We start from the raw sequence: 26,010 nt of genomic DNA, 5'->3' as shown, positions 1-26,010 counted from the left end.
TTAGGGGTACAAGTCTGTGACAATAATGAAATCATGTTCCCTAGTCTTACAATTGCACAATGTGACATTGTATTTTGCAAAATGCAGATACTCTAGGCCAAGTGTTCTTAACTGGGGATAGTCAACTTTTAAAAAATGTCACTACCTATCACTGGTTTCTTCTGTGATACTATGTACATTTTACTTTATGCATCTAAAAACATTTTTCTGAAAAGAGAGCCAGAAGTTTCACCAGATTGCCAAAGGGGTCCCAGAGACCAAAAGGTTAAGAACGCCTTCGATAGCCCCTTGACAAGCTTGTTGGTGTCAGAGAAGGAAGCAGCCAATAGATTGGGAGGTGAAAAGCAGAAGGGTGAGGGGAAGTGGGGCTGCGCTCCCCAGGGAGGAGATAATAGTCAATGGACTGATTTCCTAAGGATCTGGGAGAGGAGGGAATCAAGAACACAAGCAGGGAAAGACATTCATTCTGTCTCCAAACTGGAGCAAAGCATGATGATGGTGAAAGACAGAGTTTCACGTATGCAGGGGGAAGAGGAGACTGGGCAGTAGGCATTGGGAGGCAGAAGCCCTAAACTTCCTACTCTGGCATTGATTCCCTGTGTGGCCTGAGGAAGCTACTTCTCCTCTTTGGGTCTTAGTTGCCTCTCCTGTAAAATGAGAGGAACAGATTCAATGACCCACGAGGTCCTTCCTAGTTCTATGTTCCTATGATCTGAACTATAGTTTTAAAAAGGGATCCTAAGCTTCTGAGGCTAAGAGCAACAGATGTAATGTACAGGACAGCCTTCTGAGTTGTGGAAGCAGCAGCAGTTCTCAGCCTTCTGAGCCTTCTTTCTCCAGGTGCAAAATCCCCTGTTCCTTTAATTACTCCTCCTGGCAAGAACATGAGGCCCTTCTCCATCCAGGCTGTCCTATAGCTTGTTAATGACCTTCCTAAAAAGTAGTGCCTCAAACTGATGGTCTGACCAGAACTCTCAATCCTAGATGACAGACTTTTCCTACTGGAGCCTGAGATTGAGTTTGTCCCTCACCTGCACCCCACCCCCACTTCCCAGACTGTCCTTGAGGTCAGGGTCTGGGTTCTTGCCTTTCTTTGTACCCCCAGAGCTGAGCCCAGTCCTTGGCACATGGTAAGTATTTAATAGATGTTTGCTAACTGGATGTTTATTGTCTGTCACATGCATTGTTGATGTACTGGCTTTTATGATGTTGCCCTGAAACAAATTCCCATCTCTATGCTGTTGCATAGGCTTCCTATGCCTGAAAATCCTCCTCTCCACGTTTTGACCTTTGAGAATTCCTATGTTGTTTCAAGGCTCAGCTCAAGGGCCACTTTCTGGAAGATGCCTATTCTGAGCCCTGTGGTTGACAATGATCTGGTCATGTATCCCTTCTACTTCCTTCATATACACACACACACACACATATCTGGTATATATATCCACACATATATGTGGGCATATATATCCACAGATATATATATAACACATATATACATACCCACAAATGTATATGTGTAAGTATACATATGTATACACGCATTCCCAGTCAGCATTCATGTCAGCTGTCATATATGAAAATATAAACGTGTGTATATGCTATATAGACATATGAGATACACACACATTGTTTATCTGCATACGTGTTTTCTATTAGTAAAATATAAGTTACTTAAGGGAAAGGAACTCTCCCATTTTTGTCTTTGTATACCCAGTGCCTAATACATAGTGGAAGCTCAATAAATGCTTGCTCAATTGAAATGAGTGAAGAAGGAGCTATCGAGCTATGATTGATACTGTGCTTACGTATCTTATGGGTAGTTGAGTGGCACAATGGGTAGACCACTGGACCTGGAGTCAAAAAGATCTGAGTTCAAATCTGGCCTCAGACATTTATTACTTGTGTGAACCTGGCCAAGTCACTTAACCTCATTTTCCTCATTTGTAGGATGGAAATAATAATAACAACTCACTCCCAGGGGTGTTGTACATATCAAATGAGATAATATTTGCAAAGTGTTATGTTATTATTTTCTGACTTGAATCATTTACACATCTGTGATTTCATTAGTGTGGGCACCCCACTCTACCCCCAAGATAATCGCAACCTCTCTACCATCTACATAAATGGTTGGGGCCAAGCACATTCATCACTTGGTAGTCAACTATGCAGTGATGAGTTCTCAGAGCTTGGCCAGATAGGTCTTCGAAAGAGACACACACACACACACACACACACACACACACACACACAGAGCTCATCACCCTGCCCATCATCATCATCATCATCATCATCATCATCACCTTTCCCATTTGGTAGGACCTGCCTGCCAAAGCTTGCATTCTCTTGGCACAGTCTGAGGTCTCAAGGTCACTACCATGGGCATGTAGAGGGAAGAACAAAACACTGCACTAGAGGTTTAAGGCAGCCACCCAGGTACCTATTGCAACACAAGGATGGAATGTTATCCTGTCTTTATGAGCATCTCAATCTCCATAGGAAATTTACACATGCTTTGAGTGATTTGATAATGGAAAGGCATGCTTATAGCTAGGATGAAGATATAATTTAAATGACTTTCTGGACAAAGGTTCAAAATTCTGGGTCAGGGCTCTTTCTATTTAACTTGATTTTGAATTTAAATAATAATCCCTAAAAAAAAAAACCCCAACCCAAACCCTAAAAGCACCACAGGAGATTTCTCACCAGCTGAGACAATCACAAAGTACACTCTTGGAGTGTGATTTTAGTAAGCATCACAACAAATACAGACTCAAAAATATCTGCCCAATTACTTTAAATTGTGAGAAATAAAAAAAAAAAAATTCACCCTATGGTTGTGGAACAATGCTTAGAGGGTTGAGTTTTTCAAGGAGTTGGTCAGTTTTGCTGAATTGTTTTTATTTCCTCCTTTTGTTTTTGTCATAACAAGTGGCCTTCTGGGAGGTAGGAAGGAGAAAGATACAACTGGAAATCTAGGTGATTTCAAAATGAAAGATAGTAACAAATATATTTAAAAAAAAGGTCTCCATTCTAAGAAGAGATCTAAGATACTTTTAGCAGGAAGAACATAGAAAGGAATTCCATGGAAAGAGCTTTTAACTATAATATCTTGGTACAAATAGAAAACATTAATGGTTTTAATCTACAGCATTATGAGATGAAAATCAACAAATATGAATACTGATAGGCAAGGAGGACTTGCATTCAAGTGTGTTTAAAAACATTAAGCCAAATCTGATGTGCCACTGATTCCACAGATGACCATAGTTTTTGAAAGCATATGGCTTCAGTGTGTAGACAGTACAAAACAGTTTATTATGGCATTAATTAAGTAGTACTATTAATGTTTACTAAGTTGGCCGGGATCCAGACACCTTCATTAAGGGTCCTCAGCTGTCAGGTCCTATAGTTCAATTGTCAGTAAGGAAGGGGAAGGCTTTTTCAGAGCCGCTGATGTTGTCCGTCTAATGGAGAATAATTTTAAATCTAAAAGGTCTTGGTTATTTCTTATCCTGTAATTTTGGTTGAGGAAACAAATAGAAAACAGCCTAACTTCCCTTGGGGATTTTAATTCACCAAAAAATCCATTACATGGAATCTCTTCTTCATCTTCTTTAGATTAATATTATATAGGAATGTCATGGAAATGACTTCTTCAGTAATGGCACATAGGAATACTGGAGCACTCTATTCTCTCCTAAGAAAACAAAAGTAACCTTTTTGCCTCTCATGATCTGACCATTTAAATCACCTAAAGAGGATATTGAATAATCTTTAGATACATTTTGATTTATACATTTCTATTCCTTTGGCTGATTATTGGCACTGAACATCTCTAGTCCTTCCAATGATCACTTCCAGATATTCACCAGAGAGAAAAGAAGAAATCATAGCCTTAGAAATTATCTCTTGACTTTTCTTCTTTTTTTCTTTTCTTTATATTTCTTTTATTTTATTCTTCCCTAAAGCTGGATTTAATTCCATAGACAGTTTTAAAGTAAATCATGTTTTAATTATTTCCCCTTTTGCTTCTCCCCCCCACCCCCATCTCTTTTCAACAGTTTGGGAGAAAATTCTGAGTATGGAGGTTATGACTCATGGAATCCTGAGTTTTTGGAAGCAGTGCCCAGCGTCAGGTTTGTAGTAGGTGCTTGTCCTATGTTTATTATCACCTCCAGAAAGCCACTGTCAGACACTTTCATCAAGAATTTCAATGAACAGTTCCTCTATCAACCCTCTACATTCTGTCCATTCAAAAAGGTACAACATTCCTTCCTCCTATTATCCAAAATTCTCCATCAATAAACTTGGGCAACAAAAGCACAGCAAAAAGAACACAATTAAAACCTGGAACAGAAGAGTCAAAGAATTTTTGAAGAGAAATCAGCTCATTCCCACTCTCCTCCTTCACCCCCAAATACTTCCAAAGTCACTATTTTATAAGCCAACCTTTCCAAAGGGGTACCAGAATAAAGGGGTGGGGGGAGGAAAACACCAAGACATAACTCAAAATAGGTAGGAAACAACTGAAATAGCCCAAACTGTCAGCACATGTGCATTCAAAAGCAGCACTTAAAAGGGAGTCAGGGCAGTATTAACATATCCCCAGCACAAAGCATAACAAGCCTGGTCATTAGCTTAATCTTAACATCCATCAAAGTTGGAGGCTGCTCCCCCGCCCCCATCCCCACCTCCTGGGGGCTCCCACATTGTTTGTCTCAGCACTTTTAACAGACACTCACCCACCTCCCACCCGTACATAAAGCCTCTGATTTAAATAGGCTTGCTTATCTCCTTCCTCTACTAGGGCTGGAATTCTGCCTACAGCTCAAGCCCTGGTGGCTCTCAGAAGTAGAAATCTCCTTGGAAAGTGCTGCTAGTTCAGCAGCCCAATGCCTCTTATTTGGAAACTCAAAGGGAATGAAAATATCTTCGGTCCACAAGCCTTGGAAGCAAGATTCTAAACATAGTCAAATCCATTTAAACCAATTGGTTAAAGCCTGGCACCTTTTAATCTGCAAACCTGAAAGGAGTTTCTAAACTCTTATATAAAGTTCATGTTTCTGTACCCTTTTGGTTCCTTATAATAATCCCCGGAGGTAGAGCAAATGATAACATTTCCACTTTACAAATCATTCTTTCAGTCAATCAATTAACCAGTATTTAGGTACCACTAATTGTCAAACACTGCTAGGTCCTGGAGATAGAAAGACACTGAAAACTGAGTTAAAAAAAATGGAGCAAACGAGATAGCTTGAGCTTATTTTTAGCTTTATTTGGAAAATTTGGGAGCCCTCTATATCCTTCCTTGTTCAGGTGAAGCCTCAGGGTCAAGGATAAGCTTTACACTCTTCTTATAAAATTCCAAGGCACTCATACAAGCTGGAGAGAGACCCATAGGAAGACTGAGTACCATCTCAGTAGATATCAGAGCAGACTAGATCTAAGACAACAAAAGCGTGCTAATTGGCCAGAAGTTCCTATAGTTAGTTCCTCCATTGTGTTGGGAAAAAAAATTCAATCTCCCCCTGGACTCCCCTCCAATCACACTAGAACAAGGGTACCAATCTTTGGAAATATTCTGATAACTGTTTTGATGTAATTGATTTCCTTAATAATCCTATGTATTTTATTCTGAGGAGGGGATAACCACTCAAATTGAGAATCCCTGCTTTTCAAAACAGGTTGCATCATTTCCAGGTCCCCAGCAGCCCGTTTAGAAATACTGATTCTGGACAAGCTTGTATCCCTAACCTTCTGTCCCTGCCCACTTGCATTTGGCTGTCACCACCTTCCCCTAGTATCGGAAGCCCTTCAAGATGCACCCGTTGTCGTCATGTTCTCTTCTTGGTGGCATTTCTTTAGAAAATCCCCAGTTCTCCCCCCAGTACCCTAGTTTTGGCCTCATTCCTTCATCCCATCATGCACTCTGTGGGTTCCTACACCTCTCCCTTAAATGATCATACCATCCCTATTTTCTATTTGTTAGAAGCAGTCTGAACTGTGCAAGTGACTTGAAGCCACCTCAAATGTTTATAAGCTAGGCAAGTCACTTAACTTCCCTCAGACTCAGTTTTTTCATCTGAAAAATGGCACCATCCTTCCTCAGGGAGGATTGAAGGAGATGACAAAAAGAAAGAGCTTAGAAAACCCGAAGGGCTGGGGAACAGCCACGATTTGAGTCTTGGAAATACTAGGGTAAGTCACCACTTTCCAGGTAGTCTCCTCACCCTCCTCCAGTCTTGCTTCTGAATCTTGGCCCTCAGAGCCAAAGCCTTCCCAAACTTCACTAGAAATACTCTCTTTCCCCAAGGTTCCCAGACCACAGAATAATAGCTAGCGTTTTTATAGTGCCTTAAGATTGGCAAAGCTCTTTCCCATACATAATCTCACCAGAGACACAAACACCCCAGGGAGGTAGGTGCTATTATAATGTCCATTTTGTTGATGATGACACAAAGGCTAAGAGGTTAGAAGACTAGCCCAGGTTACAGAGGAAACTAAGGTGAGATTTGAACTTTGTTCCTGTGAGTCTGACTTTTTATAATAGCCTGTGACCTGCAGGTCCCCTACAGGTGGCCCTCTAGGTCCCCAAGTTTGGCCCTTTGACTGAATCTAAACTTCACAGAACAAATCCAAGGATTCCCCACCCTAAGCCATCTAGCTGCCCCACTCTCAATACCCTCTGGGAGAGCCTTCACCTTAGACCTCCACACATATCTCCTCCAAGAACTCCCAGTCTTTCTTCCACCCAGGAGCAGCCATCAGCTCAGACTCTACTGTCCCAGATCCTCTCTGGGGTGACACTTTTGAATTGACTTTCATTGCGTTTCTCTGGAGTCCCATCTCCAGGGACCTAAGCCTTGTCACAAGCTCTCCCTGAAATCCCTTAACTCATCCCGCTGTCCCATCCCCTCTTCGGAGTCCCCTCACTTCAGACACTGCCGTTCTCCTAGGAGCTCTGACATCAACCCTACTGTTGGATCTTCTACCCTCAGAAGCTGCATCACAGTGATCCTCTGGGTGAATCACCCTCCCTCTGACCTCCTGCTCAAGCCCCCTTTCTGGGGGTGCCCTCTCCTAAAAAAGCTGACTGCTATTTTCTGGGGGGCATTTTGACTTCGGCCACCATGGTCCTGGTCCCAGTTAGTTTCCCTAACTAACTCCTTTAGTTTCCCTTGACTAAGCCCCATTATCTCAGTCCTTTCCTGTGGCCCTGTCACCTTGGAGCCTGCCATCATGGGGTCCCATTTGTCCCTTCAGTCCCATCGCCTCAAATGGTTTCCAAAATCTCCTCCTCTGAATCAGACCCACAGTCTCAGTCCCCCTGGGATGCTCTTTCACATCAAACCCTGCCTTTACGGTTGGCTGGCTATAAACCCTCAAAAACCTTTTCATCTCAGACAGATGGGTCCCTCTTTGGGTATCCCTCTATTGAGATCTGCCATCAGACCCACTCTGAAGTTTCTCCCCTTCACCTCCCCTCATCTCAGTCCCTATACTATACTCAATCACAGATCCTTTCTTTGCTCTTCAATCCTTCACACTTGTTCTCAAACCCTTTTTATGAAAGTCAGACCTTACAGTCACAATTCAGCCCTGGCCACAATTCCAAGCCCATCTAGGGAGTTTTCCCTCCCCATTATCAGGCATAGTCCTCCTCTGTCCATCCCGTCAGTCCTTCCCCGAGCCCCTCCCCGCCATACCCCTATTATCTTAATCTCAGATTCACAATCAGTCTCTCAACACTTCTCTCTTCCTTAGATTCAATATCATAGCAGGCAGAGAGGGAATGAAGGCTGCTTCTTCTAACCTTCTCTCTCCCAATATTCCCCATGCCTTAAGCCCTACAGTCCCAGCCTCTCAGATGGCTTCTCTTCCCAGACTCCTGACATTTGAGACTTTGTCTTCTACTTTGACTCTCCGGAGTCTCCCATCAAATCTATTGTCCCAGCTCCTTTCTGGGGGTCCTTTCCCTCCAAGCCCTAGGTGCCACAGCCCCTCTTAGTAGTCTCTTCCCCTAAGACTCCCCCCTTGCATATCATATTCTCCCCTCATCTAACTTGAGCAATCCCCTATCCAGGGTGCTAGGATTGCTACCCTAGTCCCTCTCCGGGGTCCCTTTCAGACTCCCTGACTCTCAGTTCTTCTCTGGGTTCTCTTCCCCTTAGACCTCCTGTTTATCCTTCTTTAGGCTCTGATGCCTCCAAATCACCTGCCACTAGTCCTGAGGGGCTTCTTCCTCTCAGATTCAGTCCCACTTGAGTTTTCTCTTCTCTTTAAACCTCTGGTCAGAGCCTCTATGTGAAGTCTCAATCCCTCAAAACTTCCTCCCCTCCCACCCTTCAGGTCCCTCCCTACCTTGCTTAGCTCAGTCCCATCATTCTAACAGAAATGGTTACCCTTGCTGAGGGTCCCTCTTCAGACCTCCCTCAGTCCCTCCTGGAGGTCTCTTTCTCTCAGATATTCTATCATATTTTTTTTTCCTGGGGTATAATCCCTGATTATTTGTTTTTATACTTCCTTGGGGACCTCCTCCCCTTAAACCTTCTCACAGGTTCCCTGTGTTTCCGGAGTATTCCTTCAAGCATACAGTCCAGGAGGAAAGGGGGAGGAATCTGTCCTATCAAAAATTCTTTCAGGGGTTTCCTCATCCAGATCCCCTTCTCACAGCCCCTGTGGGGAGTCCTGTACTGGCAGATCTGCTACTGTTGCCCCTTTCCTGCTATTCCTGCCTCTGGGGTTAGGGTGGGCTAGGGTGTCTAGGCTTTTCTCAGTTTATCGAAGCTCAGTCCCTAGGGGGAGCGGGTATAGCCAGTTAACATTCAGCTCTCTAGGTGGTTTCAAGACAGATAACAGCTCTACAGTCTCTCCCTTTCACAATCCAGGGGGAGGGGGGAAGGGGGGTAGAGAACAAGATAGGGGAGGAGTTCTCCCACTGTCTTTGCCTTTCTGGGAATCTTGTCCCCTTGGTCACCTCTCACAGGTCTCTGCCTGTCTTAGCCCTTCCCAGAGTTCTCAATCTGTCCCAGTTTCTTCTGGAAGTCTCCACTGTCCAAAACACTCTAGGGAGTTTTCTTCCCTTAGGTTTTCCACTGTCCTTACTCCTTTCTACGGGTCTGTCGCTGAACTTCTTGGGAAGTCTTTTTGTCTGGGTCTTCTGTCTCTGTCTCTTGAGGGTCTGCCACTATCACATCCTTTTGTGGGGGTCTCAGTCTGTTACAGACCTTCTTAGGGTCTTTTCTTGTCAGTCTTTTAGGAATTCTCTGCTGTCATAGCCCATCTTAGGGGTCTCAACCTAGCCCAGCCTTACTCAGGGGTCTCATCACTTGGTCTCTGGTCTCTACTCCCTAGGGGAGGAGGTCCCTTGGTTGTCATAGACCCTCATGGGGTCTTCTCCTGTCAGAGTCTCTTGGGTCTCTGACAGTCCCAGGATCTCTTGAGGAGTCCCATCCTGGCCCAGCCCCTGTTCTCCTCCAGGGTCACCTCTTACAGCTCCCTCTCAGAGGCCTCAAGTTGTTACAGTCACTATCAATAGTCTCTTCCTTTCCTAGTTTCTCTCAGGGCCTCAGCCTGTCCCTGTCCCTCTCGATTTCCTTATCCCTCTCCAGGGACCTTTCATGTCACAACCCTAGCTTCGGATCTCAAGACTGTCACAGCCCCTACCAAGAGTCTCTTTCAGTCACAGCCCCTTTTGGGTGTCTCTTGCTGTCCCTGTCCCTCTCAGAAATCTCTTGAAGTTCCTGTCCCTCTCTGGGGACCACTCATGTCACAGCCCTCTGTTGGGGGTCTCCATCTGTCAGCCCCTATCTAGAAACGCCTGTCACAGCACCTTGGGGGGCTCTCCCTGTCACAGCTCCTCTCAAGAGTCTCCTCCTGTTCCTGACCTTTTCGGGGGTCTTTGACTGTCACAGTCACTTCTTGGGGGGGGGTGTCTCTCGCTGTCCCTGCCCCTTTCCGGAGTCTCCTGCTGTCACAGCTCTTCTCAAGAGTCACCTGTCCCTGCCCCTCTCGGGGGTCTCCCGCTGTCACAGCCCCTCTCAAGAGTCTCAGTCACTTCTCGGGCGTCTCTCGCTGTCATAGCCGCTCTACGAGGTTCCCAGCGGTCCCCGTCCCCACGGGGGTCTCATCCCTTTAGCCTCCAGTCCCCGCCCCCTCGGGGGTCCCCGCCCCGCCCGCCCCCCGGTCCCGCCCCTGTCCCGCCCCGGGCTGGGCTCCTCCGCTCCCTCTCACCTGGTGCGGGGCTGCCTGGCGGGCTGGGTTCTGGGTCCTGGGTCTAGGGCTTGATCCGGAGCTGGCCGGTCGCTCCTGCTCCGCTGTCGCCGTCGCCGCCCGGTGCCTGGTCCCCGATCCCTCCTCTTCCTCCTGTTTCCCTCCTCCTCCCGCTGCTGCTGCTGCTGCTGTCCGAGGTGCGGCTCCTGCCAGGCGCGGCCAATCGCACCCGAGCGCACCGAGCCCCCGCCGCGCTCCGCCCTCGCCGCCGCCGCGGACACTCCCCCACCACGCCTGGGGTCTATCGATCGATCGGCGCTCCACTTGCCTCCCCTGCGCACTCAAGGTCCAAGAGCGGGCTTCTCGATCGGCCGGTGCTCCATTCGTCCGGCCTACTCTTGGCGCGGAGTAGTCGATGGAGCTCCGGGATTTGTGGAGGCCTCCGGTGATGCGCCGGGGGCGGGGCTGGACCTAGGTAAGCCCCGCCTCTCCCGTTCCGAGCCCTAGAGATGCATCTCAGCGCCCATGCTTCTGCTGGGGTCAAAGGTCACCGCGCTCCTCTTCCCCCTCCCCCCCCGCCCTTGTCAGGTCACGACCTGGGCCAGGGATGCCCTGGGAGGTCCCTGGGGGCCCCCAGCCCAGCTCCTTGGAGGGTATCCGCCCGGGCTGCCTTCCCTGCCCCCGAAGCCAGCCCGCCCAGGGCTCCCTGAGCTGGAAGGGGGCAAGCAAGAGGAGCTTTGAGATCCTCTCTCCTTAGTCTGCAGAGGACTTCCCAGGGCTTCCTGGACGCGAGCCCTTTAAGACCCTGGGCGGGGGGGGTTAAGTAGGTGCAGGTGTTAATTAGCAGCCTCCCCTTTAACCGGGAGACTGGAGAGACCTCCCCCCCTGGAGCGGGCTGCACCTAGAGGTGGATAAAGGCGCGGGGGCTGGACCTGAGCCACGTCTTTGCTGCTCCTCTCTTTCCTCTCCTCTTTTCCTCTCCTTTCTTTCTCCTTTCCTCTCTTTTCCTCTCCTCTGCTATACACGTATCTCCTTGCACCCCGGTCACCGGAGCTGACCACGGCGGCATTTCATAGCATCATTCATTGTCAAGTTGTGGGTTTTGAACCTATGTCATCAACCACTTAGGGAGGGAGGAATGGTGGGAAAGGAACACTCTGTTACTAGTAAGTGACCTTTGGCAAAATTGTATTCAATTTCCAAATAAACAATGTTACAACAATATACAAGTTTTCCAGTTATGTTGTAACCAAGTTTTTTTTCCCTAGAGTTGTGTGTATTCGAAAGTGCTCCCTCCCCATCTTCCCATCTCTTTCCTCCTTTCCCCTTTTTGCTCCCTTTCTCTTCTTCCCCCACCCTCAGGGCCTCTCCCTTCCTTTTGAGAAACTTCTACTTTTGACAACTTCGAGAGCCCAGGCTGGAGACAAGCCATTGTATGCTGCATTCTGGGTTGGCCTTTCGTTCCTGTAGAAGTGATAATCCATCCTTTCCATTGCCTAGCTATTAGATGTGCTTTTAAACAGGTTGCCTTTCAGTCATGACCCTAATTTGTAGGTCAAAGAATAGCCATCTCTCCTCATTCTCAAGTTGTAACTGCAGCAGTCTTGGACACTAATATACTGAGCTGGGAACATTCTACTTTTAATCTGTTTTTAGCACAAATTACAATCTATGTACAGATATGCATTTATGAAAGTCTTTGCCATTAATCAGATTGACCAATTGCAGTCTGAACAGCAAGAATGATTGTTTTGGGTTTGTGTTTTTTTTTTTTTTTCCAATGCCACCTGCTTTCCAAGTTTGGGATTTAGAAAACAATTGTACAGGCATGTAAAACATTTCTGTAACTACTTTAAAACCTTATTCTCTTCTTCTTTAAATCAAAGTTTGTATTTGGAAGTGTCAGAGCTAGCTACCAACAGTAGCAAAGCTTCCATTGAAATTGAATTCTTAAGAGCGGACAGGTAACCTGTCCAAGCAGAGTTGAGTACTGTTTTGGCTTGAGGGTAGGAAGAAGAGGGACTTCATTAATTTCTTGAGATATTACATCAAGAAGATAATTTGGAGCATGGATTTTGGGAAATTCCATTTTGGGGAGGGGGTGAATTGTTTATGATAAAATGAAAGCTGATGAGGAATTTAGGTACAGAATGAAAGCACACGCACACACACAATCACACAATCTTTTCCTGAAGTCCATAGTCAATTTTGGAATCTTGAATTTAAAACAGAGAGGTGAGATGGTGAGCCCTGAGATCAACATTGGTTCAGCAGCATTGTTAGAATTAGAGAATTCTAATTCTGGAAAAACCCTGTAACATTAGAATATAATTTTAAGGTCCACCCCATTCTGGACAAGATTATACTTGAGTATCTTTTCTGGGCAAACAAATCCCTGGTGACACTATCAGAAAGGAGTAGGGTTTAAATTGGAACAAAGCATGAAACTGCAATCTCAAAACAAAGAGAAATGGAGGAAAAGTTCATGATGAAAGGTTAAGTGGGTTAGACTGGATCAGGTCTGGGGAACCAGCAGCCTTGAGGCCACATGTGGCCTTCTAGGTCCTTGGGTGCAGCCTTTTGACTGAGTCCAAGTTTTACAGGACAAATCCTTTTGGGATCCCTGTGAAGTCTGGATTCAGTCAAAAGGCTGCACTTGAGGACCTAGAGGGTTGAGGCTGCAGGTTCCCCACCCCTGGTCTGGATAGAGTCAGGGTAGGGAATTAAGAATCCCTGGGCTCTACCCCGGCTTTACTATTACTTTGTTTCATTTTCCCCTCTCAATAAAGTCAAACTTTTTTTTTTTTAAGTCAAGTTGGTACAAACATCCATGGAGATATGTCCATGGCAAATTGTGTTTCATTTTGTTCCAACTTGACCTTGACCTTGGGCTAAGCCACTTAAGCTTTTCTCAAGGCCAAGGCAGCAGAAGTTTCTTTATCTGTCCTATGAAAGGTTTGGTCTGGATTATCTGAGGCCTTCCCACCCCCTTCTAGGCCACTTAATAAAAGAATTAGCAAATATTTGCTTCAGCCAGCTCTGCATTAGATCATAAGTAAAATAAGCAATCACGATGAATCCATGTGCAAATTTAAACTTTTATAAACCCTACTTTCTAAGGAAAATGCCCACATTTGTTCTAACAAGTGGAGTGAGGTCTCATAGGTAACCCTGCTTGGCTGGGATCAGAGAGCGGTTAACAGGACTGCAGATGGGGGCAACACTTTTTTTTGTTTCTTGTTCAGTCCTGTCTGATTCTCTGTGACCCCTTTTGGGGCTTTCTTGGCAAAGATACTGGAATGGTTTGCCATTTCCTTCTCCATCTTATTTTACAGGTGAGGAAACTGAGGCAAATAGGGTGAAGTGACTTGCCCAGAGTCACAGCTAGTTAAGCGTCTGAAGTCATATTTGAACTCAGAAAGATGATTCTTTCTGACTCTAGGCATAGTGTTCTATCCACTGAACCACCTAACATCCCTCCTCCTCCCCTTTTTAGTTACTGGTAAAAATAGGCTGGGAAACATTCCTTCCTAGCCATTTGCCCCTCCTCCCCCTCCTTTGCCCTCTGCTAAGCTGAAGGTAGGAGGTTTTTGAGTGTTTGAATTGGGTTCTTAATAAAGCCTTGATATTTATTTATCTGTTTCTTGCCCTTTATTGAATTCCTGATATTCTAAACAGTAGCTGGGAAGTGAGGACTTTTGATTTTCTTTTTCTGTGACTTTGAATCAGGGACCGGATGGGGCCAGAGAACCTAGAATGCCAGAACAGGGAGGGCCCAGGAGGACCCGGCCTCCTGTGCTTTGAAGTGAAAGTCAGGGAAGGACTTGGGTGGGAAGCCACTTACTCTTTCTAATTCTGGGCAAGTCAGTCAAGTCAAGAAGCATTTTTAAGCTCCTCTTATGTACCTGGCAATATGCTATGAGCTTCGGCTACAAAGAAAGCCCTAACAAAGTCCCTGCTCTCAAGGAGTTTACAATCTGATGGAGCCTCTTCTGGGCTTCAGTTTTCTTTTTCAAAAGAGGGGCTTGAAAGGGATGTAAAATGTAGACAGTAAACCTTGCCAGATTCTTGTTCGGTTGCCATGAGATAAAGTCAGTCGATGCCCTGTAAACTTTAGTGGTACCTAAGTATCAGTCATTCTCTCCCTCAGTACCTGCCCCCACCTCTCGAACCCCTGGTCTTCTATGAAGGTCACAAATGACAGCCCTTCCTCTTCCAATAATAATCAAATGATAATAGGGACAATAACACTAGATAGCATTTGTAATAGTGCTTACTATGAGGCAGGCACTTTGCTAATCGATTTACAATTATCTCATTGGATTCTCACGATAGGGGGAAAGCTATTATCCCCATTCCTTCAAATGAGGAAACTGAGTCAGGTAGTGACTTGCCCAGGGTCATTCAGCTAGTAAGTGTTTGAGGTTATATTTGAACTCAGGTCTTCCTGACTCCCCACCTGGTGCCCAGTAACTTGGTATTTGTTCTTCTTGAAGCTCCTGTATCTTCTTCACACTTTTAGATCCTCTGTTCTCTGTTTACTTTGCTGTGAACCTGACTATCCCGTCTTCCCCCTTAGAATGTCAGCTTCTTGAGGGCAGGGACTGTTTCCCTTGTGTCCTTGTGGTCTTCCTCAGTACCTGTCCGATCCGTTATTAGCCTCCGGTCCCTTCCAGCTCTGCCTAGACTTTCGGTCCTGGAAGGGATCTTAGACCTGCCTGGGTATAGTCCGGGATTCTTATCCTGGACTCCTCGGGACCCCCAGCTCTATTCTAATCATCAAGAATAGCATTTATTTGCCCCCCCTCAGCTCTATTCTAATCGTTAAGAATAGTATGTATGTATGTTTCATTTATGAATGCGCTTGGAGATGTGCAAAAAGCAGCTAGCTGACCGAGTTTCTTTGGAACCTCACCGCAGCCCCTAGAGAAGGGTGCTACGGGACTCAGTGTGCCCATTTTACAGATGGGCGGAGGCTCTCGGAGCGGCCACTCCCAACCCCGTCGGGAGTGCAGTCCGTGAGACTGGCTCGGGCTGGCGTTCTTGGGTCCATTTCTCCTCGTCTTCCCCCTTCCCCTCCGCCTCCATCCCCTGGCTTCCCGCACGTAAGCATTACAACTTCAAGCTCTGAGAACGGAGGCCGTGGCAGTGATCATGACCGTGACTCGTAACACGGGCTCGGGCGCCGCCTCGTGGCTACTTGGGGAGGAGCGTCCTGGAGCTCAAAGGAGGGAGGGGTGTGGAGGGGCGGGGAGCAGGAGGAGGAGCGGGGTCCTGACAGTTCTGCGGGGCACCACTCGCTTAGCCTGCTCATGCATATTCATGAGTCCCCGCCCACTAGGGCTGGGGATCCGTCCCTGCGGACGCAGCCCAGCGGGGAGCAGAAGCGTCATGAACTCAGGTGAGGGGCCGGGGCTTCGCTCTTCTAGGTTAGGTGGGGCGGGGAAGAGAGCCGGCAGGATCAGGCGCGCGCCGGGCAGCCCGTGACCCGGAAGCAGCCGCGCGAGGCCCCCGTTGCCGAGCGCGAGCGCCGGGGGCGGGGCTTGAAAGCGGCGGTCCCTGGGCTTTCTCCACGCCCCAGAGCCCGACGCCTACACCTCCCACAGCCCCAAGCCCGGGCGGCGGCGCCATGAGCGCGGCCGGGCTGCTGGCCCCGGCCCCGGCCGGAGCGCCACCCGCTCCGGAGTACTACCCGGAGGAGGAAGAGGAGCTGGAGAGCGCCGAGGACGACGAGCGGAGCTGCCGCGGCCGCGAGTCCGACGAAGGTGCCGCCCGCCGGGCCGGGGGAGGGGAGCGAGCGAGCGAGCGAGCGAGAGAGGCCGAGAAAGCCGGGCGGCTAGCCCCGGCGCCTTTGCCTACTCCGGGCCCCACGCCTGCAGTGCCCTCTCCTCGCCGGGGGCTGGGGCCAGTGGGGAGGGGGGCAGCCTTGTCAAAACTTTTTATTCCTGCCGTGGTAAATACCTCGACTCCACCTCAGCCACAGCTCTTTGGGGGGGGGGGGGAAGGAGGGGAGTTTCCCAAATTTTAGTCCTGGGACCGAAAAGTGGGAGAACCGCCGAGTGGCAACTAGAGCCGAGAAGGGCCTCAGAGACCGCGTCGTCCCAGCTCCCTCTTTGTACGGCTGAGGAAAGCGAGACCCATCCTTTCCGCGGGGCTTCTAGAATCTCGAGTTCTTCCCCATTTAACTCTAAAGCTACTTCCTGTGGCCGTCCACCAGCATTTATTAAACGCCGTTTGCGGAGCCTCCGGAATCCTAATAAATGCAAAACCTACCCAGTCTGCCCTCCGGGAGCTTCCATTCTCTTGGGGGAAGACGCCACAGCCTGGAGGTTGGAGGGGGGGAAGGGTGAAGTCCTTTCCTGGGCCCCTCCCCCCACGGCCTGCTCCTGTATCCCTTCAAATTACTATGTATCTACTTTGGCATTTTCAACCCACGACCCGGTCAGGCCCCGAAGGAAAGTATTCACATTGTATCCGCTTTTTGTAACAGTGATTCCCTCCTCCCTCCGCTGTCGTTTATTAAAGCCCTTACTGTGTGCCAGGTTCTGGAGTGACAGGGAATGTGTTTACAAGAATATAAGCTTCTTGAGCAGAAAGTCTTTAAAGTCATCGCAGTAAAGATAATTTTAAAAACCACAGGAAGTACTTCAATATGATAAATAAACAAAAGCTAGGCGGCCCAGTGGATAAGATGCTGGGCCTGGAGTCAGGAAGAGATGAATTCAAATTTGGCCTTAGACATTTCCTAGCTTGTCACCCTGGGCAAGTCACTTCACTCTGTTTGCCTCAGTTTTTTCATCTGTAAAGTGAACTGTAGAAGGAAATTGAAAACCACTCCAGGATCTTTGTCAAGAAAACCCCAAATTCGGTCATAGCGGTCAAGACTAAAAATCACTGAACAAAATCAAATGAGTATAATGATGTCACCCACCTCCCAGGGTTGTTGTGAGAATCAAAGGAGATAATATTTGTATAGCACCTCGAACATAGTAGTAAATGCTAGCTGCTGTTTGTGTTATTATTTGGCGGATGGGGGAGGACTAATATCCAGGCCTTTTGCTGTGGCTGGAGAGGATAGGTGAAGTAGAGAGGATCTGGATTCTAGTGGTGACTTACTCAGACCCTGTGACCCTGGGCCAGTCACTTAACCTCTGTGCCTTCAGGTTCCTCTCAAGATGAAGTTGTAGAAACATCTATGATGTGTTATGTGTGGGCCAGTTCTGGGGGCCCCTGCCCGCTAGGACCTCAGAAGTTGAGGCAGGAGACCCCCTGCAGTTGGGCATTTGTTTCTGTTGATGAAGGAGGGATCACCCACAGGAGCACTCTGTACAGGTCATTTCCCAGATCCAAGGAATCCCTAGGGCCTTGCCTGTAGTGAGTACTTAGTGAGTGAATAAATTGGCTTTTAATGCTTGGAGAGTATTACAGGAGTATTCACCTGAAAGTGGGATTAGATTTTCTTCTGCTGGGTGGCACAGTGGATAGACCACAGTTCCCCAACCCTGAGAGCATAGGACTTGATGTCAAAAGTTTGTAGGTCATAGTGAGTTTGAATTCTGTTTCTGACACTCAGTGGGTATGTGATCCTGGGTAAGTCCTTCAACCTCTGCCTGCCTCACTGTTCTCTTTTGTAGAATTTGGATACTAGCATGTCCCTTGAAGCGTAATTTGGCTCAGATGCAACGTGCAAATCTTAAAAGCTTTACGTTTTTATTTTAACCCTTAGCTTTAAAGCACTATATAGAAACTAGCTATCACTGTCCACAAAAGGCAGAAGTCTGAAGCAGTGGGTAAAAGCTGCAAAGAGGCAGATTTGGCTTTTACGGAAGAACCTCCTAATATCTGGAGATCCCCAGGAGTGGAATGACTTCTGTTCTAGACTCTAGAATCTGGAATGTTGGCAGTCTTCTAGAAGACACTTTGGTGTCTTTTTGTTGGTTATGATGTAGAGAGAATGTTTTATTCATATTTGCTACGCTCTGACGGTCTTTCTAATTCTGTGATTCCTTAATTTAGAGCATGGGGGAAAGAATGGACCTTAGCTATCCTAGGGTCATGGAGACTAGAGCTGGAATACTGTAATAGCTAGCATTTCGTGACCTCAGAGATTATCAACCCAACTCCCTCATTTTACAGATGAGGAACCAGAAACCCAGGTTAAATGACTTGCCTAAGGTCACACAGCTAGGAAATGACCAAACTGGACTTTGAACTTAGGATCCTTTTTGATTTCAAGTTCAGTGGTGTCTCCAGTATGGCTTAGTATTAGTATGACCTACATGCATTGGAATCTTCCCCTTGCCAGTTTTTGGCACCATCTGTGTCTCTTCTCTCACCTCTCTTGCTGGCTGACTGAGCCATGTCTGTTAGAGTTCAGAGACGCTTGCTACTATTCCTTAGACTTAGAGCTAAAAGAAACCTTTGAGTCTTTGTTGTTCAGTCATTTCAGTCACGTTCAACTCTGCAACCCTTTTTCGGGTTTTCTTGGAGAAGATAGTGGAGTGGTTTACCATTTCCTTCTCCAGTTAATTTTCTAGTTGAGGAAACTGAGGCAAGCATGGTTAAGTGATTTGCTCTGGATTCCACAACTACCGTCAGGCCAGATTTGAACTCTGAAAGACGAGTCTTCCTGACTCCAGGCCTGGTGCTCTGCTCTGTGGCGCCCCCTAGCTGCCTCTGTCCTCGCCCTAGGAGCTTTTATTCTGATAGAATGTATAAAGGGCAGTGGATCCTGGGGATGACTTCAGAGGAGAGACCATAGATGTAGCCCCAGCGGCGGCCTTTACAGCCGTGTTTCACAAATGAGAAAGCTGAGGCCTAGAGGTGAAGTGACTTGTCTAGGGTTCCAGGTAGTGGTGGAGTGGAATTTGAGTTCATTTCCTATAGTTCCAGGTTGCATTGCTTTTACCAGTGCACCACTGCCCCGAGTGAGAAAGTTACCGGGATGATTAATGTTCCTGGGACAAGAGGTGGGGACTGGTGGGGGTATAGCCGGGAGACAACTGGGGTCAAGTCTGGGGCCAGCTAAATATGATCAGAGATATATAGTGGGCCCCAAGGAGGGAAGATGGCCAGGGCTTAACGTGTTTGGGGACAGGGGGTAGAGAAAGTTTCCTCAAGGACGGAGAGGTAGCCAGTAGTAGCACAGTTGGGATTTGAACCTTAGTCTTCTGAGTCCAGATCCAGGACTCTCTGTCCTCAACTATATGGACTCATTTGAATAACATTTGTATAGTAATTTATAGTTTACTGTAATTGAAATGACTCTTGGAGGCAAGTCCAAGCTTGCTTACCGCTGTTTTATGTATGGGGACATGCGGAGACCAAGGATGTGGTTGAGATTGTCGGTGTAATGGAAAAAGACTCTGCCCTGAGTTCTGAGGATAGATTCTTTTGTTCTTTGCTGCTGTTCTGTTCTTGGGCAAGTCACTGCACCTTTAAGGGCTAAATTTTTCTAAGTTGTAAAGTGAAAAATTTGGACTCAGTGTTTTCTGTGCCCTCTTCTGTCTCTAAATCCTGGTTGCGGTTCACTCAAAGACTATCTGGGGCAAACTGAGGCTTTGGAGTAGCTGGATTTTGTAGTTGGATCCCGTGGGCCTAGGACCTTGAGGGCACCTAGGTGCTTAATAAGTGCTCATTTGGTTTTTCAGCTCTTCAAATCCGTCATCCTTGCAGTTATTTTTGAAATCCTTCCCCTCCTTAGATAGGTCCATGTCCTTCCCTCATTGACCAGAGCCTCCCTGAATGCATTTTTACCCACATATGGCCAGTTTTGTATCGGTTATTATTTGTGCATATCTTGTCTTCTCTTACTAGATTGTGAGTATGAATCTTGCCTATTTCTAGATAATTATTATTGATTGAAATGAAACCTGAAGTGATGAGAAACCAAGAGAGGGAATGGGTCAGTCAGTCAGTCTACAAATGTTTCATTAATCTCCTTATTATGTACCAGGTACTGTGCTTATCTCTAGTGATACCAAGATTCCTCCCTGCGCTGCCCCCCCCCCCAAAATACAAAAAAACCCAAAACCAAACAAAATGGACAAAAACAGGACCTGCTCCCTGGGAGTTCAGTGTAATGGGGGCTGTGCAAGCAACAAACAAGACATAGAGTCAGAGGAAGGCCCTGAGAGAAAAAATGGCTAAGAGAGGCTTCTTGCAAATGAGGAAGGAAGGAGTGCTGGGCATAGGGGATAGCTAATGAAAATGTTTGGAGGCAAAACATGGAGTGTTGAGTGTGAGGATCTGCATGGACACCTGTGTCACTGGATTATAGATAGAGGAGAGTAAGGTTTCAGAAGAGTAGAAAGTCTAGGGGCAAAGAAGTGGGTGGGGGGAGGAATCCAGAAAGGGTGGGGGAAGGGAACAGGATGTATCAAGGCCAGTTCTAGAGGTCCTCTGGTGAGGTATAGAGGACGGTGCTAGAAGCACCCGGGGATGTAGAGTGCAGTAAGGTCAAGTGAATGGAATTTAACTGGGCATAGGAAGGGGCTGCAGACGACTACTGAGACTTGGCTGCTGGGCTAGAAGAGGCTCACAAGAAGTGGGTGGTTCTCTGTGTCTGTACATAAATGGAGGAGAAAAGCTGAGGTAACTGGTGGTAGTGCTTAGCTTTTCTGCTCCTGAGTTTCCAGAGAATTTAGGCAGATGTGAATTTGGGTTGTCAAAAGATGTATGGCTTTGATTGTTTTCAAAGGGACATTTGTTCATTGGCAATACTAGGACTGCCTTGGGCACTGGTCGTCTTTTTCTTTTATTACGGGGCTAATACTCAAACACATCATTACTGTGATTTTGTAGACCAGATTTTGGAAGTAGGGTCATGTGTGTTCTTAACTGGAGCATGAAACACGGTTTATCTAAATGGCCAGGAGGGGGAGCAGTGATGTTGGAGCTGAAGTCCAAAGTGATGGTCTGGTGAGGTTATAGAAAATTTTGGTCATTTTATTTATTGTGAAGAAATTATTCACAATGGCATGAACCAGTTTAACTGTTAATAATTTTCCATTTCCCAAAAAGTCCCCCCCTCTCTTAACAGTGTATGAAAAGATATATTGGTATTATAAGCTAAATAAGGTCAATAGGATTTGTTTCTTTGTACTTTTATCCCTAGCACCATGCCTGGCACATAGTAAGCATTTAATAAATGCTTGTTGATTGATTATGGATGGGTCTGTTTTGCTTTTGAATGTCTGATGTCAACTCTGTCTGGCTCATAATGGGCATGTGTGAAATAAGAATGTCTGTGCTGGCGTGGGCTCCCTAAAGGACTGAAGGCTTTCTTGGATTGCTTCCTAGTCGGCAGTTTAAAAGTCCTTCTTCCCTGGTCTAGCTCTTTTGTTAGAAGTGGCAAATTTGTTCCCAGCACTCCTGTTCTTGAAGTCACTTTTGATTCCTGTTTTGCATGTTGCCATTTCAGGCGGAGGCAGACTATTCTGCTCTGAAGCCAGGAGTTTCAGGGAAGCCCTGACACGAGTTAAAAAGGCTCATAAAATAGGGCTCTTAAGTATACTCTATTCTACATGCTGTAGCTTGCCATAGACAATTTAAAAAAATAACTCTACCAAACCTCTATTTGCTATTGTTAGCTCCAGCTAATCCCTCCTGCTTTTCCTTCAGATACCGAGGACGCTAGTGAAACTGACCTGGCAAAGCACGATGAGGAGGACTATGTGGAGATGAAGGAACAGTACGTAGCACACGACTTCTTTGGGCGTCTCCTTCCTGTGCTTGGGAATGAACAGGAAATTGTTTAGAAATTGGTATTTTGCCCGTATTTGAGTAACGTAGTCAACTTAGTTTGGGTAGAATTAAAAAAAAAAAGAACTTTCCAAAGGCAGGGTTATTTTCCCCCAGTGGCAACATAGAATATTAGAGTTTTATCCTTAGAGATATTCTGTGCAACAGGACCTCTCCATCGTCACACAGTTAATCAGTGCTTACATATCTAGGTTTTTCCTGGTTTAATTTTTTTATATTTGGTTCACTTTTCATCTGGACGATAGAAGCAGAGAGATCAGTTATCCCACAACAATGCTGTCTTCCCCTCTGCATTAGAGTCTGTCTTATATTCCAGTAGAGTAAAGTCTTTGATAACACCAAGCTCTTTTTATCGCCTCCAGGTAGGACCCCATTGAAATCATTCCAGATTAATTAAAAAAACCTTTTCTGTTTTGTAAAGGCAGGATAGAATTGCAGTCTCTTCCAGTAATCTGTTAGGATATATGATAACTTTTACTCAAGAAAATTGTATTATTGCTTAATTGAACCACCCCCCCCCTATACTTCACCTACAGCCCAATTCCTAAGTGGACATGGAGAAGGGTTGCTTACCATTCTTATGTGCCACGGCTTGTCCCAGAGATTTACAGAGATTTGAAGACTAGAATTCCATTTTCTTTAGCTACCTTCAAGTTGTATAATAACATTTCCTTTCACTTTTCTTCAAAGGTCCTAATGACAATCTTTTTGTGGGCCTCCTGGATTATCTTCAAATGTGACCAATAGGGGTGGCTAGGTGGCGCAGTGAATAGAGTCTCAGCCCTAGAGTCAGGAGGACTTGAGTTCAAATCCAACCTCAGACACTTAGCACTTACTAGCTGTGTGACCTTGGGCAAGTCACTTAACTCCAATTGCCCTCCAAAAAAAAAAAGGCAGCAAATGTGACCAATGCTGAATACTATGGGTGTTCCTCATCACCCTTTTTGTGTCAAGGACTCCTTTGTCAGTCTGTGAAATCCCGTGGACCCCTTCTCAAAATAATGGTTTTAAATAAATAAAATGAAACACATAAGATTACTAATATTTTAAAAACAGGCTCATGGACTGGCTTCCAGCTTAAGAGCCCCTCCTTTATTATTATAGGTCTTACAGGCTGTACTCCTTACGTTTTCATCCCAGGGTCATTTTTGCTTCTTTATGAACAAAAAAAAACCCCAACCCTAAGGTACCATGTTAATCTCTTGGGGTCTTTTTAAAAAATTCACTTTGATCCTGAAATCCTTTTATATCATATTTGCATATAACTGGTAAACATCTTTACTGAAAATATTTAATGCTGAGAAAAATTGGATGGAGTTTGATGATCTCTGATATTCTTTTCAGCCTTTTTAGCTACGTTGTTCTTTGGCAAGGAATCCATCCTTTTTAGATTTTGACCCATGTGCTAGATGTCCAAAATTCCATTTTAGCTGACTATTTGCTTACCAGATTCCCTTCTCTTTGACCACCTTGCCTGTAGTAGGCACATAACTTGTACTTCCAGATGTATTTCCCTCTACAAGCTTTTCTTTTGACATCTTCTCTGGTCTGCCAAACTGGGTCTGAAAGAGTCAGAAGTCAAAGGTTCTGGCTAATACCTTGGACTGGGCGTGTAAACTCAATGATTATGCTCCTCCCATCATCCTGATCCAAGAAATAGTTCTTGAGCACTTGTAGATAATGTTCCAGTCGTAGTTTCTCTCCTGCTCTTTAGCTATCCCTCAAGTTTTGCTTACCCAGATGGATGTACCATTTCATTAATGTGATGGTCCTCTAGAAATGCAGGTGGTCTATTGCTTCTTTTTGTCATTTTAGATTCTTGTCCAGGTCCTCCTATATTTACCACACATATTGATGACCTTCCTCTTTGTGTTTAAAGATTTCACAGATAGCAGTATTGACTTTATCCATTATCCCTCATTTTTATTTCATGACTAGCTTAGCCCCTTCTGGTCATACCTATCCTTGATATGATCATTATTTTTACATAATTTCTTGCACAGAAATCATTGTTGGTCATGTGCTGCAGCCTGCCTACATGGCCCTCAGTGCACCTCTCCACTGGCCACTTGCACCTTTCATTCTTTTCAGGTCATGTTTTTCATGATCAGTAGTCAGCCAGGTAGCATCACTAGAAGAACATTAGTGCTAAGAAGATGAACTTTTATAGTGTTGGGCAGCATGGGACCATTGAGCTATGCTGTACACTCCCAAATGGGATACTTCTCTATTTCCTCCTCATCTACAGTTCTAAGATCAGTTATTGGCCAACCATCTGCCCCATTTTTCCAGGTACATACTGATGGATTAACTTGAGGCAGTACCCATCCAACTGCATTTCCTAGTCTTGGTAGTGTGTATATTTTCTAAGCCATTCAGATGGCTAGGCTGATCTCTTTGGAGGATTCGTTGCTCTTACTGAGCAGGCTCTGTGTGCAGTCACCATAATGTCATCTGCAAATAAGAACCCTTAGGGAATGTCATCATTTCTAGGAAATCTTCCTTCTGTTTAGACTTTGTATAGGACAGCCTCTATACAAGCAGATGTTTCTGTGGCTGTCCCATCATTCTGGGAAGGACAAGCAGCTTCTTCCTTCTCAGAAAAAAGCCTTGAGTCTGTTTCCAAGCTCTTGATTTTATACCTCTGCCCATGTGTAACACTCTCTCACTGTCTTGTGTCCTGCTAAGGGTCACACCTCACTCCCTACCCCTCCGATCTTTTTTCTCCTCATTGAAGACTTGCTTTTTGTTTCCTAGGAATGTTGCATTCTCTCTACTAACCTGCAATGTGGAGAGCCCATCTTCATCTGCTTTAATAGGGAGACTAGACTACACTTGGAACACAAATAATAACAATACAAATATGGCACAATTGGTGCAAGGCACTCCGTAATTTCTTCTCCTCTTCATCCTACCTAAGATTTCAGGCCTTTTTTTTTTCCTGGATCTTTTTATGAGTGTTTTCACTTTAGTCCTCCACCTGGTTAAAGTTTTCACACCCTGCACACTCCTTTGAACCTCTTGCCTTTAGTCTATACGTCAGCTTCTTAGTCCCATTCCCCTTGTCATCCCTTGTACCCACTTCCTCTCTGTTTCTTGTGCCTCTTGTGGATACAGGGCTCAGGTAGAGGTGAGTATTTGAAGGCCTCAGCTCTGGCCTTCAAGAAGAGATCTGGGATTGATTTTCTTATTGGAAATCATGGCCACAGCTTGTGTGCCTTGTTGCATTCAGCTTAATCAGTTTTTTTACTCTTTGCATTGAATTGGTATGAATTCCTTTGCTTTAGATAAACTAGTGTTTTTATTGTCAGGCTTTTTGCTGTACTTTTTTTGTTCCTTTTTTATTGGCTGAAGAGATTCCAATAATTTTTTCTTTTTTGTTACATAATAGCTTTATTGTTGTTGAGTCATTTCAACTGTGTCCAATTCTTCATGACTCTATTTGGGGTTTTTTTTGGTGAAGACACTGGACTGGTTTGCCATTTCCTTCTCCAGCTCATTTTCCAGATGAGGAAACTGAGGCAAACAGGGTGAAGTGACTTGCCCAGGGTCACAGAGCTAGTAAAGTGTGTAAGGCCGTATTTGAACTCAGGTTTTGACTCCAGGTCTGGCACTCTATATCCACTGTGCCACCTAGCTTTGTAGCCCTCAATAAAAACATTCAAATACATAAAAAATAATCTGAAATTGAGTGTGCATGAAATGTCAAACTGTTCTTTATAGTTTGTTGTTGGTCTTTTTTTTTTCAAATCATGTCTGACTCTTCATGACCCCATTTAGGGTTTCCTTGGCAAAGATACTGGAGTGCTTTGCCATTTCCTTTTCCAGGTCATTTTAGAGATGAGGAAATGAGGTAAATAGGGCTAAATGACTTGCCCAGGGTCACATGGCTAATAATTGTCTAAGTATTTTTGACCCCTGACCTTCTATCCACTTTTCCACGTAGCATCACCAAAGTTAATATACATTTTCCAAACAAAGTATAGACTTCATAAATATATATATCTCAATAGACCCTAAGATTATTACTGT

At 45.6% G+C, this 26,010-nt stretch overlaps 2 protein-coding genes across 3 annotated transcripts in view; one reads left to right on the top strand and one right to left on the bottom strand.

Annotated features, from left to right (window-relative positions):
* The window catches only part of TAOK3 (TAO kinase 3), a 243,206-nt gene extending 231,768 nt beyond the window's left edge, over positions 1-11,438 (bottom strand). Inside the window, exon 1 of the mRNA XM_069081656.1 lies at positions 10,237-11,438. The gene's annotated coding sequence lies outside the window, so the exon portion shown is untranslated. The remainder of the gene's footprint in view (positions 1-10,236) is intronic.
* A 4,134-nt stretch (positions 11,439-15,572) lies between these two features.
* The window catches only part of SUDS3 (SDS3 homolog, SIN3A corepressor complex component), a 45,263-nt gene continuing 34,825 nt past the window's right edge, over positions 15,573-26,010 (top strand). Inside the window, exons 1-2 of one of the 2 annotated variants that reach the window (XM_069081558.1) lie at positions 15,573-15,616; positions 21,838-21,907. In XM_069081558.1, coding sequence (XP_068937659.1) covers positions 15,607-15,616; positions 21,838-21,907 — 80 coding nt within the window. In that variant the 5' untranslated portion in view covers positions 15,573-15,606. Of the gene's footprint in view, positions 15,617-15,789; positions 15,981-21,837; positions 21,908-26,010 lie in introns of those variants that run through there. The other variant, XM_069081557.1, reaches the window with a different exon arrangement.

The sequence above is a fragment of the Petaurus breviceps genome, unplaced genomic scaffold, assembly GCF_028583685.1.
Source record: "Petaurus breviceps papuanus isolate PSGF00001 unplaced genomic scaffold, PetGlider_PUasm1.0 99, whole genome shotgun sequence".
Taxonomy (NCBI): domain Eukaryota; kingdom Metazoa; phylum Chordata; class Mammalia; order Diprotodontia; family Petauridae; genus Petaurus; species Petaurus breviceps.
Note: the sequence above shows the minus strand (reverse complement) of the source record. Positions and strands in the feature narration are given on the sequence as shown.